This window comes from Agelaius tricolor, unplaced genomic scaffold (genome assembly GCF_023055355.1).
Source record: "Agelaius tricolor isolate 1412-34295 unplaced genomic scaffold, bAgeTri1.0.p SCAF_12, whole genome shotgun sequence".
Classification (NCBI taxonomy): Eukaryota; Metazoa; Chordata; class Aves; order Passeriformes; family Icteridae; genus Agelaius; species Agelaius tricolor.
The window spans coordinates 8,972,914-8,990,467 of NW_027269272.1; the positions used below are offsets into that span (position 1 = coordinate 8,972,914).

A 17,554-nucleotide genomic window follows, 5' to 3' on the forward strand; every position below is an offset into this window, starting at 1 on the left:
GGAGCCCCTAGCGCTGCCCCACTCCCAAGGCAGGGGCTGTGTCTCCGCAGGGAGCAGACCTGGGCTCTGCCAAGGCCCAGGGAGGGAGGTGAGCAGGAGTCTGGCAGAGAGAGCCAGGGACAGGAGGGAGCAGCCCACACCAGCTCCAGAGGGTGCCCTGAAGGTGTGAGGGCTGGGGCTCACACGGGGAAGCCAGAACCACCTTCTGCAGCTTGTTGGCAAACACAGCTGCATCTGAGCATCTCCTGCTACGCTTCTCCAGCAGCCACTGCCTCCAAGCCTCGCTGTGAAACAGTAGGGACTGCCCACACTCCCTCTTTTTAATTGGTGTTTACTTGTCTCTTCAAAAAGCCCAAAGAAATCTTCTACACACAGCAGCTAAGTACAACAAAACTCAAGCATCAGAAGAGGAGTTCAGACAACTTGTGCCCTACGATTGATCTCCTATTTCTCCCTCCACTTTCCTTCTAATCCTGTTTATAATTATACAAGCTGTCTGATCTTCCCAAAGCTATCAATTGCCTCAAATCCATTTTCAAATCACCATCCTTGAAAGAGCCTGGGCACCAGATCAAGCAGTCTCAGCCTGACACAACCCACGCCGCTATTGACGGCTCCCCTGAAATGCCGGGGTGCAGCTCGCCGGACCCCGAGCAGGGGCTGCCAAGACCCAGCCCCAGCAGAGACCAGGAGAAGTATTGATCAGCTCCTTTTAACATGCTAATTTGCCCAGTGGCTGCTCAGTCATTGCCAGGCTGGACACTTCAAAAGGAAACTGTTTTTAAAGCAGCGATGTCTTTTTCAGCAGCAGAAAAACTTAAACTGAAAACAAATGAATTCAAGCCCCAAATTCACAGAAGCACTTGCAGGTATTCTTCAGCTCCCCAGACAGAGATGTTTGATGTATGGAAAGACAGACTTGTTAATTAGGGTTATTAAAATGTGGCCTGGCAAAAACCCTCTGGGATTTAAAATAAGAAAATCCACGCCCTCTAAGTGCACACTTTAATATAAAGATAGCCTGTATTTTGTATCAAAAATATTCAGCCATAACCTCTGAAAGTGTTCCATTGATTCCCCCACACATGCACTTCTTAGAAGAAGAATAAAATGTATTTAAAATTAAATTTCTGTAATTCAATTTCTGTAATTCAGCATCAACACTGGAGAACATTTTGGCCTTTCTTAGCATTGATAATGGGGAGAATAAAGGCAATTGTTCAATCCCTTCAGGCTGCCCAGAACACACAGGGAAGGCCAGACAAAACCCTCGGTGTGCCAGAGACATTATTGAAGTATTTCGGGAAGCAGCAGCGTTATTGACTGACGCCTTTGCTACCAACACTGGCCTTTCAATCATGGGCTAAATACAAAGTGAGGAATGGATAAAATAGCAGGGTTTAATTAAAGATCTGGGCAAGTACTGAAACATGTTACATTGCACAAGTTTTGCAGGCAGAACAGAAATCAATTCAGTGTTTTGCATCAGTGTTTGTGGCTTGCATCATGCTCCTAGGAAAACCTGATATGAGCTATGAAAAACAGGAGTGTTCTCCAAGCTAAGGGAGATAACGAGCTGTAGTTCTGACACACAGTGTATTACTCTGTTTGCAGAGATTGAAGAGCCAAAAACTTGATTTTCCCTTGAAATATGTCTTAATTTCCAAATGCAGGAAGAGCTTAAGTCACCAAGCTCAGCGTGCTCCCTCTCCTCTGGACCCTGCCCAGGACAGCCCCAGCCCAGGAGCCCAGTGCCAGCTACACCAGCAGCACCAGCTGTGCCCCTCCACACTCACACGCCCTGGCAAAGGAGGGAATTCAGGATGCTGCTGACCTCTAACCCCTGGCTGCAGGAGACAAAAAGCTGCAGAGAGAACAGCCGAATGGGGAGAACTGACTATCAGCCTGACCTTTGCTCTGGAGCAGGCAGCAGCATCACAGCAAACTCATTCACAGAAACAAGGCGTGAGGAGATAACACCAGAAAATACAAGCAAAATGGAACTTGTTTCCTTGCCACTAAATTGTCAGCTTTATGGGACTTCATGCTGAACAGTATGAAAAAAAAATCCAATTTGCTTTGAAGCACATTAGTCTAACATCCTAATTATTGTTTACATTGCCATTTGCCTTCTATTAAGAATTGAATAATTACCCAGCGCTCCATAGTTTAAAAATACAAGCAAACAGGATTATCTGGGTAATTAAGACACTGTACTGCAGCTTTGTAGTGTGGCTGTACAAAGCTTTCACATATACAAGCAGAAGCGATAGGTATTGATTGCCTTAGCTCAAATGATGTTTTAAGGATGTGTTAGATGGGTCCCTCATTAGAAAAAGGTGAGCAAAAACTTTTGACAAGTGAGGAGGGGCAGAAGCTATCAGCACATTCATCTACATTCAGCCTTCACACTGGTCTTATCTCAGTCACAGACATCCTGTGTGCCTCTGGGAAAGTTATCCAGGCTTTATCCCTCCATCCTCTGGCTGCTGCAGCATGGGAGCATCCTTCATCCTCCTCCTCCTGCTGCCCAGGACCTGCCTTTGCCCAGGCTGCTGAACCTGCAGCCTCTCCCAGCCTGAGCTGGCCCCCAGTGAATACAAAGCCTGTTTCCCAGCACACCTCTTGCACCGGGTTTGTACAGATCCACTCAACGTTAGTGAGGTTTACACACACCCATCTAAGGGAAGTATAAAAAGCAGACCAGCAAATGGGTTTTTTTTCTAGGCATCCATGATTAAATGAGCCAAAGCAAATACCAACTGTATAGTATAGCTTTTTTTTTCTTTTTTTTCCCTCCAAACCTTAATAGCCCATCCATATTGTACTTTGAACAGCATGACCTCCCCTTCTGGGTGACTGTTAGGACAAAAGCAAAGTTTTTGCACGTTCCTTTGTTGTTTTAAAGAGCCTTTCCTCCATTTAATTATGCCACCAGGTTTCACACTGCGCAGTTTACTACCCCTGTGAAATTACCTTCAAGTTAAACACTAATTGGACATCCAACAAAAATGAAAACCCCCCACAACCATGTTTTTCCTTCTGGTTTCTTATAGGATGTAGCTCCAACACGATCGGGGTCCCAATTTCATACCACTGATTTATAAAGACACAAAATGAATACCAGTCCTTTAAAGAAATACAGTACATTCATGCAGCATGTGTTCTAAGTTATATCAATAAACCTTTCAACAAATCCATTCTGAACAAGCCTGTGTTTTGGGAGCATTTAATGAGCCTCAGCTTTATTTCAAGCCAAAGGCAATTTTAAGTAAAGTTGAAATAAAGAAAAGTTAAAAAGAAAAGAAAGCCACTAAAACCAAAAATAAAATAAAATATGGGTTCTCGTATAATCATGAGGCTTAAGAAAGCAGAACTTTTCTCACAGATTATTTTCATTCAATAAATAAAGACAGCAGAGCATTTCTGCATGTTTACTTACCCGAGTGCTGGGAGCCCCTTTTCACCACGCTATAACCATGGGCCAAGGCCAGCCCACAAAGGCAGGAGCACTAGCCCAGGCCTGAGCAGGCACTTGGCCCAAAGCACAGGAAATGTCAAATGTGATGCTGTTTTTTTAATGCCCCAAGTGCTCACTTACAGCCCAGAGGGGATCCCACCTCCAGAACCTCATCCCCCCCCCCAGCTGCAGCTACAGGAGAGCTTGGTGACCACTGGTGAACATCTGGAGGAGAGAGAGGACACCCAAGGGCCTGCAGCCCCTCCAGGCACAGGGAGTGGCTCTTCCACACCCAGCCATGGTTTTGGAGGTGGTCAGGGTGTGAGCACAGCACTGTCACACACACCAGCTGCAAGGGAGCTGCTCAGGAGGTGAGAGGGACAACCAGCCATGGTCAAGACATGAGGAGCACACTGAGAAAATACCACACTGTCTCTTGAACAAAGAGATCAAAAAAAAAAAATCAAACCAGAATTCATTTGCATAAAATCCAAATCTTTTGAGCTCTGCATAAACAGAAGAAGATTCTGGCTGGCGTTTCCAAAGGAAGCTCTTATCTCCTTTGTGAAATGGGGAAATGGGTGTGCTGCTTTGCATGAGGGTGTATACAAATGATGGAAATGAGGAATTTGCTGCATGCAAAAGGCAAAGGGGCCGACAGCTGCCAATCCCCATTCACAGGGAGAGCTTCCTTAGTCTCCAGCAAGAGGAAGGAGAAGGGAACCAACATGTTTGCTTCCCAGGGAGGTGAAGCAGGCTCTGAATATTCATAAAATGGCCGTTTAGTCATGGGAGTGTTAATTGTCTCTGATTCACAAAACTCTGTGACCTCACCTGCTCCCTGCAACATATGAAAAGGATGTCACATAATGGGAGGAAACCAGATAAGATATTTATCTCACAAGTTTGGGGGGCTTTTTGATGCAGTCTCAAAAGACCTTAGAGTACTGCTGAGCATTTCTTTAATCACTACTCACAAGCACAATAAAGACCAAGCTCAGTGGAGCATATTATTAGACAGATAATAACCCTTACCCAGCCAAGACCTAAATACTGAACTCATCACACACTGGATGAGTTGTCTGGAAAGTTTTGGGTTGCCTTTTTTTTTTATCCTAAAAGAACACACAAACCAGAAGATGGGCTTGAAGTCCCACAAAAGACTACCCAGACCTACCATGAAATTCATTACCACCACAAAGCTCATCTGGCTTTGGTTGTGAGGATTGAGCTTTTCACCAGTAACACACAGAATAAGGACCAGATATTGCTTCCCTGTGCAACACTAGCAGAGATCTTGTCAGAAATTCAAAAGGAAGCAATCACAGCCTTTCTCCAAGCAATACACGAAGGGACAATTGTTTGACAACTGTAACTTGACTTCGGGAGGAGGCCAGGCAGGAGAAAAGCAGCAGAGCTCCTGCAATAACATTTAAATGCTGATTTTGAAATGCACCAGGTGGTACAAGAAAATCACAGAGGGAGTAACCCTTGGAAGATCTATTGAGCTACATGAGAACATACCATAACCAAATCAGCAGAGGAGAGAACCAACTAAATTTGGTTCAGACAGACTGTGTTTCAGTATCGCTCCCAGGCCCCGCCTGTAGCTTCCGTCTTCTCAGCTCCTTTTAAAACCTAACATGTTGAGTCTGTGCATTTTCTCCCCTGCCAAAAATAATCAACCTGAAAAAAAAATCCTCCTGAAATCTCAAATCTGCACAGTCTTAGTCACCCTTCTGATCACCCTTTTGTGCAGACAGACTCTACATCAGTGCTATTTTGACAAAAAGAGTTATCTATGACTAAAATGGGAAAGTACACACAAATTACATTGCTTCCCCACCCTTAAAAAACCCACCATCCAAGAATCTTATCACAGAAAAACATATAATTAGACTGTACACTTCTGATGCAAACTGAACTGCTGCTTTCAATGATCACAGCCACTCTTCAAAGCCTCCAAGATTAAAAGAATCTTATCATTCAAATTATTACTTCTTAGGGATGCTCTTATCAAAGTTCGAAGGAAAATTCTAAAAACAGCCCTGATAAGAAACCAGGACTGAGCCATATTTTAAATGACACTGGATTTTCTGCCAATTGGCCAATTCACAACTCAGAAAAAGCAAGTGTAGATGAAGACAAAGCTGTTGGCTCTCATAACCTTTACAATATCACAGTAAAAATCTCAACTGTCTCACATATTTATACTAAATGGCAGGTCTAAAATTGAGATTTGTAATTTCACAGCATCAAAATCATCACAGATGGCTACAGTCTATTGCTTCTTTAATCTGTCTTTTCTCCCTTCCTGCTTGTTTTCCCCCCTCCTCCTTTGAGTTAGAAAGATACGTGTTTTATCATAAGGAAATCGTAACTAAATCCAAACCACATTTTATTAATGTGTAACAAAACAATTTACATAACAATGATGTCTACAAGTGAAGTTTAAAATTACTTTATGTCTCAGCTTTGCCCTAAAGCACTAATTGCCTTAGTCTTGAGATGTGCCACTATTTGGGATAGTCGTCTTCCATCAACAATATTCCACGTTCATATTCTCCTAAATGTATAGCCACTAACACAGAACATTTGAGGGAGAATAAACAGTAGTACAAATAGCAAATTGGAATTTTCTTTGGCATCTAATTCCCAGCTACAAGTTCATTTGCAAGCAAAGAATCAGAGCTCAACTAAAACTTTTACACATCAGGACCAATTTTGCAGAACTACTGCCATGACACACTTGTGAAGCTTCCCAACTAAATATGGATTTAGTACTTAGCTCCTTTTCCTTCCTGTCCCAGGTTTTTGCATATATACATAAACACACACTTATGGATGTTCAATAAGAAAATCATCATCAATAAAATTAACTGGGATAAAAAAGCAGTCAGAGAAAGGGCAGCTTTTTGTCATCATATTCAAACACCTCCATACCACCGACACAAATTTTTAAAAATCCCATTTGAGGTCAGAAAGTCATTAACTCCCACTACAAGAACTTTAGATGCGAAAAGGCTTTCCATTATGCTTCCTACACACACACACACATATCAGAAATCAGGCAAAAGAATCTCAAGGAAAACAGATATTTTTTTTTATTTAAAAATTGGGAGGGCGAGTGAACTTGAAGCAGCTTGCAGGACAACCCAAGGGCCAGCTGGTCTGTCCCAGCCCTGTGTGCAGGGAGCAGCTCCCAGGAGAGGACGAGGAGCTCCAGCACAGACTGGGGATCTCCCAACAAGTGCAAAGCCCCAGTCCACTGGCCCAAACTATTCCTGCCCACTGAGCTTTTGTTAAACATTTAAGATCTTAATCAATCCTCACTCTGACCCTAGGATCACAGGGGAAGATGGATGAGGAAACGGACAACCTCTGACCTTTCCTTGTATTTGTCCTGCCACAGTCAACCTATTGAAAAACAATTGAGGTGGAACCTGCTCACCAGCTCCCGTCCCAGACCAGCGCCCTTTCACAGCCTTTCCCAAACTCAAAGTCTCTTCCCCTGCCCCCAGTCCTCTGTATCAAAACCACAGGAATCCTCCTCACTTCATCCTCCTCCTCCCCTCCAAAAACCTGTCAGAGCAGAACATTAGCTAAACGATTAAGTTAAGAGTGGAAAGAAAAGGGGAAACCTCATTCAGTAGTGTCAAAGGCCAAACTGCTTTAACAGCCTCACTGGAAACTGGAGAGAAGCTGCACAGTTCTGGTGAGCTTCATGAATTCATCAGGAGGAGCTTCCCAGTTAACTGTTCTGGCTGGAGAATGGCAAGTGTGAGAAAAGGAAACCACAAGTAACAGCTGATGAAATGAGTTTAGCACTTTCAATTATGTGCTGGCTGGAGCGCTCTGAAAATGATGAGCACAGGCCAACTTCACTCTGGAGAGCCCAAGAGACAGAACATTTCTAACACCTTTGTCAATATGGCATCACCTGAGCTCCTTTTTAATTGGGAAATGGAGAATTGGGTTTCCTGAGCCCAAACGTCCCCAGATGCAGCTGAAAGCCTTTAGGTAAGCTGGCAGTCATCCCCAAGGTCTGCTCCAACACTACAAAAATGAACCTAAAAAGCATGCCACTATAACCACTGCCCATCAGCAAAACCTCAAGAGATTTCCCCCAAACAACACAAGATTTGTTGGACAATTAGCTCACCACATCTGGGCCACTGACACTGAGAAATGGATGATCTGTGTCAGTCAGAACGACCCAGTACTGACCTAATAGGCTTTGGGAGAAGGTGGAATCATCTCTGTGCAATAAACCAATAAATGCTTCCCCACTTCACTTCCTCCTCTCACAGCCCAGGCTGGTGAGGTGTCAGGAAGCTTTGCTCAGAAGCTATTGAGCTGTGAGAGATTAACAGCATCTCCCCAGCCACCAATGGCTCCCCCAGCAGCACCCAGGCAGTGCCACAGGTTCACACACTTGGTGACAAACAGGCTTTTGAGTTTCCATCTCACAGGATGGAAAAACCAACAAGAAAAAACAGCATTTTACCCCAGACAGGATGGCCTGTCATTGTGCAGCTCATCTTTCAGTCCTCTGTAATTTCAGCCCATGGCAGTTTTGTTGCCACTATGCCACATTAGGCTTCTCTCATAGAGCAAAAACTCGGGAAATTAAAGCTGAAGGTCACACATAGCAGTTCTTTCCTACCAAAATATAATTTCAAGGCATAATAACGAACTTCATATTGACTGTAAATTACCATTTAAAAGAAATCAAGTAGGACATTCAAAAGACACCATTCTCTCAGGAATCCATCACAAAAGCAGCCATTACTTGCTTTGCTAACTTGTTCTCAGTCTCAAGATGATAAAAATGCTCTAGTAAAAAATACCAAGAAGATGAGGCAACTGACTCCAAAGAACATTTTCTAAAACATGGCTTCAAATCCCTGAAGGAGCTAAGCACCTTCAATTCAGCACCCAGCAAAATTAAGCTCACTGACCTGTGCAAAAAACCATTTAAGTTTGATCTTAATTTATGCTTACATGAGCAAGACTTTCAAAGCAGAGGCTAAAGATATTTTATTTATAAACTGTCTTCTCTTCTTCCCTAACTTTCTACAGCTTCTTTATCCAGAAAAGGAAGGCGAAGAGAATATCGGTATTGAAGGTTTTTCTTTTAGGCGAATCTCTCTTTTATACAAACTTTAATCCCTAATTCTGCAGCACACAGGATAGTGTGTGTGTGTGGGAGGGTGGGGTGGAGACTTCTAGCATTTCTAAGAGTATCCTAGCACCTCTATTATTTAACTGACAATAGAGACTCTCTGAGAAATGAAAATATTTAACAAAGGCAGCAGTGTCAAATATCAAAGGGTATTTAGTGCTAAAAATTTGCGACAAGTAAAACACCAAAGATTTCCACTTCCTAAAGTGGGAAAGTAATCCAGCTAAAACTCCTGTGCTGCCTCCCAGACTGGTTCTTAACCTACTGCATTATCCAAAGTCAACTTTGCCAGAATTTCCCGTGTTTAACAGAGTTCCCTTGAAAGATTTCTCTCTTCAAACAATGGTAGCTCAACTGCACTGCTTTGCAGTCATCCACATTTTGGTGACTATCTCGAGCCAAATCAAATTTAGGCGTCTGCTAGAAAATGTGTTTCACCTTCTGCCTATTACAGCAGTATAATTTGTTTTGCATTATATAATTCTTAGCCTTGCCACCTGGAGCTGTTGGGCTTCTTCATTAAACCCCTCTGTCCCACCACATCCCAGAGGGCTGCTAATTGCTGGCTTTAGTCCATTTACTCTCATCTCTGATTGAATTATGCATTCCACTATGTCCTAATGAACAGTACAATATGGCTCATCCTACCTTGGCATTCTCCATTGCGCTCCTCATAGCCAGCATTGCACAAGCAGTTGCCAATGGGCACCAGCCATTCGCCATCTGCCCCACAGTACATTTTTGGCACATCCTTCTCTTCCGAGTTGTTGACACAGGAGCCACGAACCTCCACCAGAGAGGAGGTGTCAGCCCCAGTAATGGTGTCTGGAAACTGCGCCAGGTTCCGAACCGTCAGCGGGCACTTCTTGTAGAACACGCGGACAGAGACCAAAGCAATGCAGGCACCGACGTCCTGGAAAGCCAAATAAAAACCCTTCTTGCTGAGTGGTCCCACGTCCCTGATCTCTGTATTCAGCTTCATGATCCTGTCACCAATGTCCACCTGGGTGAAGCTCTCATCAGCAGCAATGGTGTCGATCTTGGCAAACTGGCTCTCGCGAATAAAACGCTCTTTGTCGTTGTTCGATTCGTAGTAATAAAGGTTGAAAGTCTCCTTGCAAGTTCCCATGACACCTGGCAGGCTGTTGCAGTCTCTGAGCGTGAACTTGATTTCAATATAAACCCTCTGAGCCCCCTCTCGGGGAATCCAATCAGTTCGTAACCAATTATTCTGACTGGGCTCCATCACGTTGCAGACTTGGTAGGTGCGGATAGGAGTGTTCTTCTCATCCATGATGCTCACTTCCTCCCACTGCAGGGAGGAAAAGGGGGAGAAAAACACATCAGTGTTAAAAGGAACAACAGAGCTTCACAACAAAAAATAGGCACTCGTTCCATTACGGGGAAACAAACAAACAGACCAAAAAACAGCTCAGCAGACCAAGCCATAGCCAGGACTTCAACTGCTTGGACATTAAAGGAAGCATCTGTTCAGAAGAAACAAATTCCAAATCCCTCATGCCTCGAGGAGCAAGCATGTGCTTTAAGGGCCCTCTGAACCTATCCAAGAATGCTACCTCGACTGACCAGGTTTATTTCAGTACAGTTCAGTCTACAGAACACTGCCTGGAGCAGGGCTACACACAGAACTTCACAGAGCAGCACTGCCCTGCAGTGTTTTCTCTGCAGCAGATATCTCATGGACCCTGCCTCACACCTGGAAATATCCAGCAGGTGACACAGTGCAACTTAGTCACACAGAGAGGGTGACATCCACATTTCAGGCATCACTACCACTTATTTTCAAAACTCACAAGCCACTCTCTTATTCTTTCTCTAAGCTGCCAACTACTTTCCTGGGTTACCAATGTCCCAGACAGACTCAGTAAATTCTGCTTTGGAGCTGGGCAGAAATAGCTGTCTACAAAGAACTTGGGTAGCTCTTAGAAAGGAAAAACAGTTAAAAAGACAGTATCATCAGTCCACCAGCAACATCACCATAACTTCGTTATCCAAACAGAGTTTCTTACCAGTAGGAAGGTAAAAAAAGAAGAAACTCTACACATTTTTTCTGGAGGAAATGTCAGGGAACAGCTAAATTCATACTATCAAAATCCCCAAAGATTTAGCAGAGAGGGAAATTGCTGAAAGATCAGGATAGCAGCATTCTTCAGAATTGTTACACCCCTCAGATCAAGTTGAGGCATCTTCAGAAGTGCCAACCAGGCAACATGATTATGAAACAACAACAATATGTGTAATCCAAAGTGGGTTTGGAAGGAGGAGATACAACAGTTTAGCATAATGAATTCAGAGAAGGAAAGCACATACTCAACAGTTCTGAAAAAAATTGGTCAAAGTATTATCATAGACAGAAGAAACTTTATCAGAGTGCTCTACTGGCAGGGAGAGAAGGGAAAGTAGAGGCATTAGGAAAAGAAATCTCTTCAGGAAATAAAACCAGCAGAACCATAGCACTTCAATTCACATCATTCAATTTATCCTTCCCTATAACAATATTAGATAATGATATGCTGACTAGGTTTGCAAGCAATACAATGAAGCATATAAAATTATCCTTAGAAAACAGTAATAACTTTAAAGAGACTTCTCAGAAGTGCATTTCAAAACTACTGAAGCCATAGCTTTGATAAACAGAGGCCTTCTTAAGATGAAGGGGCTTCTTGTATAATATCCTGCATTCTTCTCACAAGGATTGCTCTTATGCAAGTGATTTTTACTTAAAAAGATTCCAGCTTAGCTGAATCCGTTTATAGAATGACAGCAGTTAGCACCATGAGTCACTAGGAGCAGAAAGAATAATATTTTATTTGCTGCCTAGAGATAACTGCAAATTAAAATGAAGGAGGGGGGAAATCAATACTCAGCATGTCACTCCTTTCCAGAGAAAAGGAAGAAATAAATCTTAAAAACCCATCTATCAATGTAAAGTGTAACATGTTGCTAGTAAGAAGACAGACTTGTTTAATTTAGAGCACCACAGAGCTAGTGCACTGTTACAATGTTGTCTTTATGATCCATCACTTTCCATCCTGCTTATCTTCAGATTGCCTATGCTACCAATATTGTGTGTGGTACAAGAAAAAGGAAGAAGCAGAGGGAAATAATACTTGTTGATGGGATTTCCTTTAGTGCATTAACACAATGGAGGATGCTGCTGGAGGATTCAATGGCGAGACCGCTGAGGTCACAGACACAGCAACTGAATGCAGCAAGTTTTTGGATCCTGTTCTCAACACACCCATCTGCTGACCAACACACAAATGTACAGAGCTGGGCTTCTCATTCCATTTACACAAATACGAAACAAACCCAAGTGCATCTTTCTGACAGAGCTGAAAATAACGACAGCCCAAAACGTCCAGCCCAAAATGTAAATTACTTGTGACTCTAAGTATGTGGTCAAAGCTGTAACATTTTGCTTTCAAGCTGAAATTAAATTTTATAATTCAGCTCTTCCCACAGTTTAATGATGCAGATTAAAACTTTCTGGGCACAAAACCTGCTTTTCAACTGTGAATTGCAGGAGTAAATCATTAATTACATTTATAATGCAATTCAATAATTCCTCCAGGGCTACTATATAGCTACTATATAGCTAGCTAAATGACTAAATCTTTATCTCCAGCCCTTCTTGTCCACACAACCCAGGAACAGTGTGGTTCAGATCTAGAAAAATACTTTTTTTTAAATAGAAAATAAAGTATACACAGGTAAAGAAAAACGCTGAAAGACAAATTCTTCCCAGGAAGAAAAAGGAGTTTGTTTCTGCTGCTTGAAATAAATCTGCAGCATATGAAGTAAAGTAAATGCTTTCCAAGCACTATATCTCAGAAACAGACCATGTACTCTTAAATTTTTCACTACAGGCTTAAAAATAGAACACACATATGTAGGTTTAGTGAAACGAGTCACGTCCACAATAAGAGCACACATTTTTCCTTCTCAAGCTTGCATGGCGCTTTCAGAAAAAGCATGTGGAGAAAGGGGGAATCCAACAGCCATTAATAATACACAGCTGTCCTCTGACCATTGATTCCACTGCTGACTTATTAAAACTTGTATTTTAGGTTCTGTTTGAACACACAGCGTAGATATCCCTTGGAGAGGCGTCCAAAGACCCCGTCTCGTTAAACGACACTTCCAGGGTGTGGGATGAACAGGGAAGCCCGGCCCTGCCCGAGATAGAGCTGTACCTTTCCACGCTGTCAAAAGATGAGGGCAATTGCCTGCAATCAGCGCTGAATGTGCACCGTGGGCGCTGCCAGAGGCCTGCCAATCACATCCCCACTCTCTGAAAAAGCGAGTTTCGGGGACAGCACAGCGTGCTCAGGCGCAGCACAAGCCACGACTGTAGTCAAGTTCACCCAGAACGACAATGGGGGAGCAAAACAATCCCCCATTCTCCCGTGTTATGGTTATTCAGAGCTTATGCATAATGCATCAGCAGCCAACGCAGCCTCGGATTCCTTCCGCTCACTGCTGTTTCCTTAGCTCTGCTTCTTCTAATTACGAGCGGGAACGCACACACACACAAAAAAAAAAAAGTAAATTTGTAGGTTCCTGAAGAATCCAGTGCTTTGTTGTGCACAGGTCCTGATCTTTCAGCATTTTCCTTTTTCAAGCACTTTGACTTAGTTACTTCTGCTTAAGGATTCCAAGCTGCTTTTACTGCTTTAATATTAAAAGGATTTGGGATTTTTTTTACATTAGTGTTTAGTGCACATTGCTGGCATTTTTGCTTAAATTGTTCATATGAAGAAAGAAAAAGCCTTTCTAATTGCTTATTAAAAGCAAGTCCCATGAAGTACAGTCTCCTCCAGATCCCAGCAATTCCAGAGTCCAACATTCGAAGGAGTTTCCCAGAGAGGCACTGGGCACCCTGTAGGTCAGGGCACAGATGAGGGAGCAGCAAGGAGCATCTAATAATATAAAGCTAAACCAAAAATTAAAGCTCTCTTAGCAAAGGGACTCTAAGCCCAGCAATGAACCTCTTAATGTCATCACATCAGCACTGGGCAGTGCATTCGAGCAGCCTTCTGTTCAATAAGATAATTGTAAAAGTACATAAAAAGAAACTCCAAAGAATCACAGTCAAGCACTGGGTGCTGCAATTTATCTGTTCAGAAACCAAAACACACGATGTTTACACCCTGAAACAGGACAACTGTCCCATCACAACAAAAGGTCTGTTGTGTATATTGATCCCTACTCCTTCACCCAGAAATAGAACAGCAATTGCCCTGAACATCTCCCAGCCGAGACAGTCCACAGATAAAATAATAGCAGTCAAGAATGCCAATTCAGTCGGCAGATCACATTTCTTGTTGGTATTTCAGTTTTAAATAGGCATCTAAGCCCATGCCTCAACCAATCTCTTAATTCTGAAACCTCTTTTCTGCCCTTTTGGTTTCCACTTATTCCATGACAGAACTATCCAAAGGGAGTATAGAGTTTCTCCAACAAAGAGTAATTCACTTGGTAAGCCAGGGAAGAAATCTGACCTCCTCACCACAATCAACAATAATCGAGCCATTAGGACTCTCTGAAAGTTACTAATCACCCCCTTTACCCTTTTGATCAGATAGCGGTTTAAAACTTACCCCTCCTTCCAGGGGACTTGCTATCCACCCCAGTTCTCCCTGAACTGATCTGGAATCCAGCAAGGTAACTGCAGAAAGGTATAAATAAAAGAGATTAAATTCCAGCTGCCAAAAGGCAATACTAAAATAAATGGTTTACCTGAACGTTTCCATATGTGCGGAGCACATCGCATCCACCTTCCACTTGAAACAAAATGTTATTTCCGAACGCGTCAATATCAAAAACACTTCGAAACTCTCACAGAGGAATAGCATGTTGGTTTCCCGGCGCCCTGGAGCCGCTCAGGGGCGCGGAGGGGAGCGGCGGAGTCCCGGCACACCTGCGGGAGACACCGGAGCGCCTCTCGGAGCGCTCCCCGCCGCCGGGCACCGCACCTCCCGCCGCCCGGGACAGCGCGCCCGCAGCCAGCGATGGGCTCAAAGCGGGTACATCCCGAGACACCCGGGAGCGCGGCTGGGCACCGAGAGACCGGGCAGGGGCTCCCGAGGGACCGGCGCCGCACGCCCACAGCGCGGGACGGCCGCGGGTTTGTCCCGCGGAGCCGCCGCCGGACCGTCCCGCAGAACGGGCTGAACCGGGGCCCCGGGGAACGGCGCGGAGCCGCCGAGCGCTCCCGGCAGAACCGGTTCCATGAGCCGCCCTCCGATCCGGGGCCGCCCCAGCGCGGCTGGCGGGAGCGCTGAGCCTCGGCGGCCCGGCCCGGCCGGGGCAGCGGCGGCGCGGGGGGGACGCGCGGGGCAGGCGGCGGCCGCTCCGCTCCGCCCCGCGACACCTGTGCCGGCACCGCGGGCAGCCCCGGCAGCGCCGCTCGGACAGGTCCGCGCCCGCCAGACGGGCAGCGAGCGGCCGGGGCAGCGCGGGGCAGGCGCCGTCCCGGCGGCGAGCGGAGCGGCGGGGCGGGGAGGGGACGGGACAGCACCGCTGCCTGCCCGGGGACATCGAACTTCGCCCCGGCGCCCCGCCGGGAGAACGCGCAGCCCGGCCGCCGGCAAGGCTCACCTTCGTTGGCGGGATAGACCCGAGAGCCGGTGACGGCGCCGCAGACGCCGACGAGGAGCGGGAGGAGTGCGCAGATCGGGACCCCGGCCATGCCGCCGCCGCCGCCGCGCTCCGGCCGCGCTATCCCAGCGGAATAACTGCCTACATGGGGCGCGCGGCGCGCGCTAGACATTGCCAAGGGGGCGGGGCCGGCCCGTCCGTCAGGCGCAGCCGCCAATCGCCGCCCGCTCCGCGCCGTGCGCCCCGCCCCGTCCCGCCCCGCGGGGAGCCGGGCCGGGCGCTGCGGGGCGCTCCGGCCGGGCCGTGAGGGGAGCGCTGCCCCGGGCGGCCGGCGGCAGCGGCCGGTGAGCGCTCCGCGGGGCTCTGCGACCTTAACAGTGTCCGAACTCCGAAAGATGATGGAAAAGACGAAAAGACAAAGTTAGGAGAGGCAGAGCGGCGGAGGAGCCGCGGCCGCGGCGCGCACACGGACCTGCTCCGCGCCGAGCCCGCGGCTGCCCCGCGTCCCGGGAGTGTCCCGGGAGCGTCCCGGGAGCTGCCGCCGCCCCGCCCGGCCCGGCCCGGCGCCACCGTTGAGCAACAGCGCCACCTGGCGGGAGCGGCGGCTCCAGCGGCAGCGGCTCCCCGGGGCCGGACAGGGACGGACCGGGACGGACTGGGGTGGACAGAGATGGGCAGGGATGGACAGGGACGGGCAGGGATGGACAGTGCGGGCGGCCGCTCTCAGCAGCGCTTCCCTTGGGAGCGGCAGAGGCCGGGCCCGGCGCTCACCGCGAAGGTGCCAATCGTTCACCCTTTTATGCACCGGGGCAGCGGCTGGGCGGGGCGGGCTGGAGGGAAAGCCGGGCTCGGAGCGGCTCCCTCTGAACGCTAAGATCCATCGGGACCCACAAGCTCGTGCACATCCCCCTCGTACACGGGACGCGTCCCCCCGAGCCGTGCCCGGGGACACCGGTGCTGGCTGATGCCCTCAGGCTGTCCCCGGGATCCTGCGCTCTGCAGCCACAGCCGCGCTTTGCTTTGAACGCTCTGAACACCTGACTTCTTCAATAAGGCTCTCTAAACGCGCCTTGACAACAAAAGCGTAGTTTGTAGAAGCCCGCTAAGCCTTGGGTGGGTCAGGCAGCGTCAGTGGGCTGAGCACCGTCCTTGAACAGTCCGCACTCACAGAGCAGCCCCCAGACCTGTCTGTCTGTCTGTCCGGCCACCCCAGCCGCCTGCCGGGACAGCGCTGCGGGACCGGGGGAAACCCAGCAGCTCCCCCGCTGCCCTCCCTGTGATGCTCCGTCCCTCCGGCGCTATCGGTACCGCTGCCTGAGCCTCGGGAAGCTCCAGAGCCGGCCGTTCCCGCAGCGCATCCCTCTTCGGCCGCCGAGGCCCCCACGCTCCCGCCGCGGCTCCCGGCGGCGGCGCTGCCTCGGTTTCCCGCAGGTTCGGAGGCGGTAGCAGCAGCCCCCTGTCCCGTGGGCAGCCCCCTTGTCCCGCGGCGCTGCCTCGGTTTCCCGCAGGTTCGGAGGCGGTAGCAGCAGCCCCCTTGTCCCGTGGGGCAGCTCCCTTGTCCCGCGGCGCTGCCTCGGTTTCCCGCAGGTTCGGAGGCGGTAGCAGCTCCCCCTGTCCCGTGGGCAGCCCCCTTGTCCCGCGGCGCCCTCTCGGCCCGCCCGGCGCTCCCCTGGCTCCGTGCGGGACCCGGCTCCTTCCCCGGGCTGTGTCCCAGCCCCTCGCACTCGGGGAATCGCACCCAGACGCTCCGAGGATTTTTCCTCCGTCTGGGATAAAACGAATCCTTGCCAGAGTTAGCTGTAGCTTCCGCACAGAAGCCCTTTACAGGCCCGATTAGCTAAAAAAATATTTTGAATGCGGCTTAAAGTCTGACTAACAATTCTGTGCATCGGGAAACACGCCTGCTCAGAATCTGCTGTTTTCTCTTTAAATCACTCTACTTTTCCCCAAATCCAAATATCTCTGAAACATAATACTTACAAACACGCCCTTACTGACACTGTTTGCTTAAAACATAGAGTATCTTTCACCTGGTTTAATTTCAGGTCAAGATCTTGGGAGGATGCAATTTTTTGGCTCTTAAAAGTGCTGTTAAGAAGGTTTGGTAACACCGTATTAACAATGAGGTTCCTATTCCTGAGGCTGAGAATGTTTTCCTTAGCCTTGAACATTTCTTTTGGAGCTCCCACTGGCCGAACCTTTAAGATAACCCTGCAGAGATAGCTGGTGCGTTTTTCTCTTTCCGTAGAAAATAAATCTTTTAAGCGGCTGCTTGGATAATGGGA

General features: G+C 47.5%; 1 protein-coding gene across 3 annotated transcripts in view; it reads right to left on the reverse strand.

Moving 5' to 3' along the window:
• Positions 1 to 15,429, reverse strand: part of EPHA4 (EPH receptor A4) — a 105,224-nt gene extending 89,795 nt beyond the window's left edge. For all 3 annotated transcript variants that reach the window (XM_071437473.1, XM_071437474.1, XM_071437476.1), the window contains exons 1-3: positions 15,270 to 15,429; positions 14,270 to 14,337; positions 9,294 to 9,957 (exon numbers count right to left, since the gene is read on the reverse strand). In XM_071437473.1, coding sequence (XP_071293574.1) covers positions 9,294 to 9,957; positions 14,270 to 14,337; positions 15,270 to 15,360 — 823 coding nt within the window. In that variant the 5' untranslated portion in view covers positions 15,361 to 15,429. The remainder of the gene's footprint in view (positions 1 to 9,293; positions 9,958 to 14,269; positions 14,338 to 15,269) is intronic.
• Between the last annotated feature and the right edge of the window lie 2,125 nt (positions 15,430 to 17,554).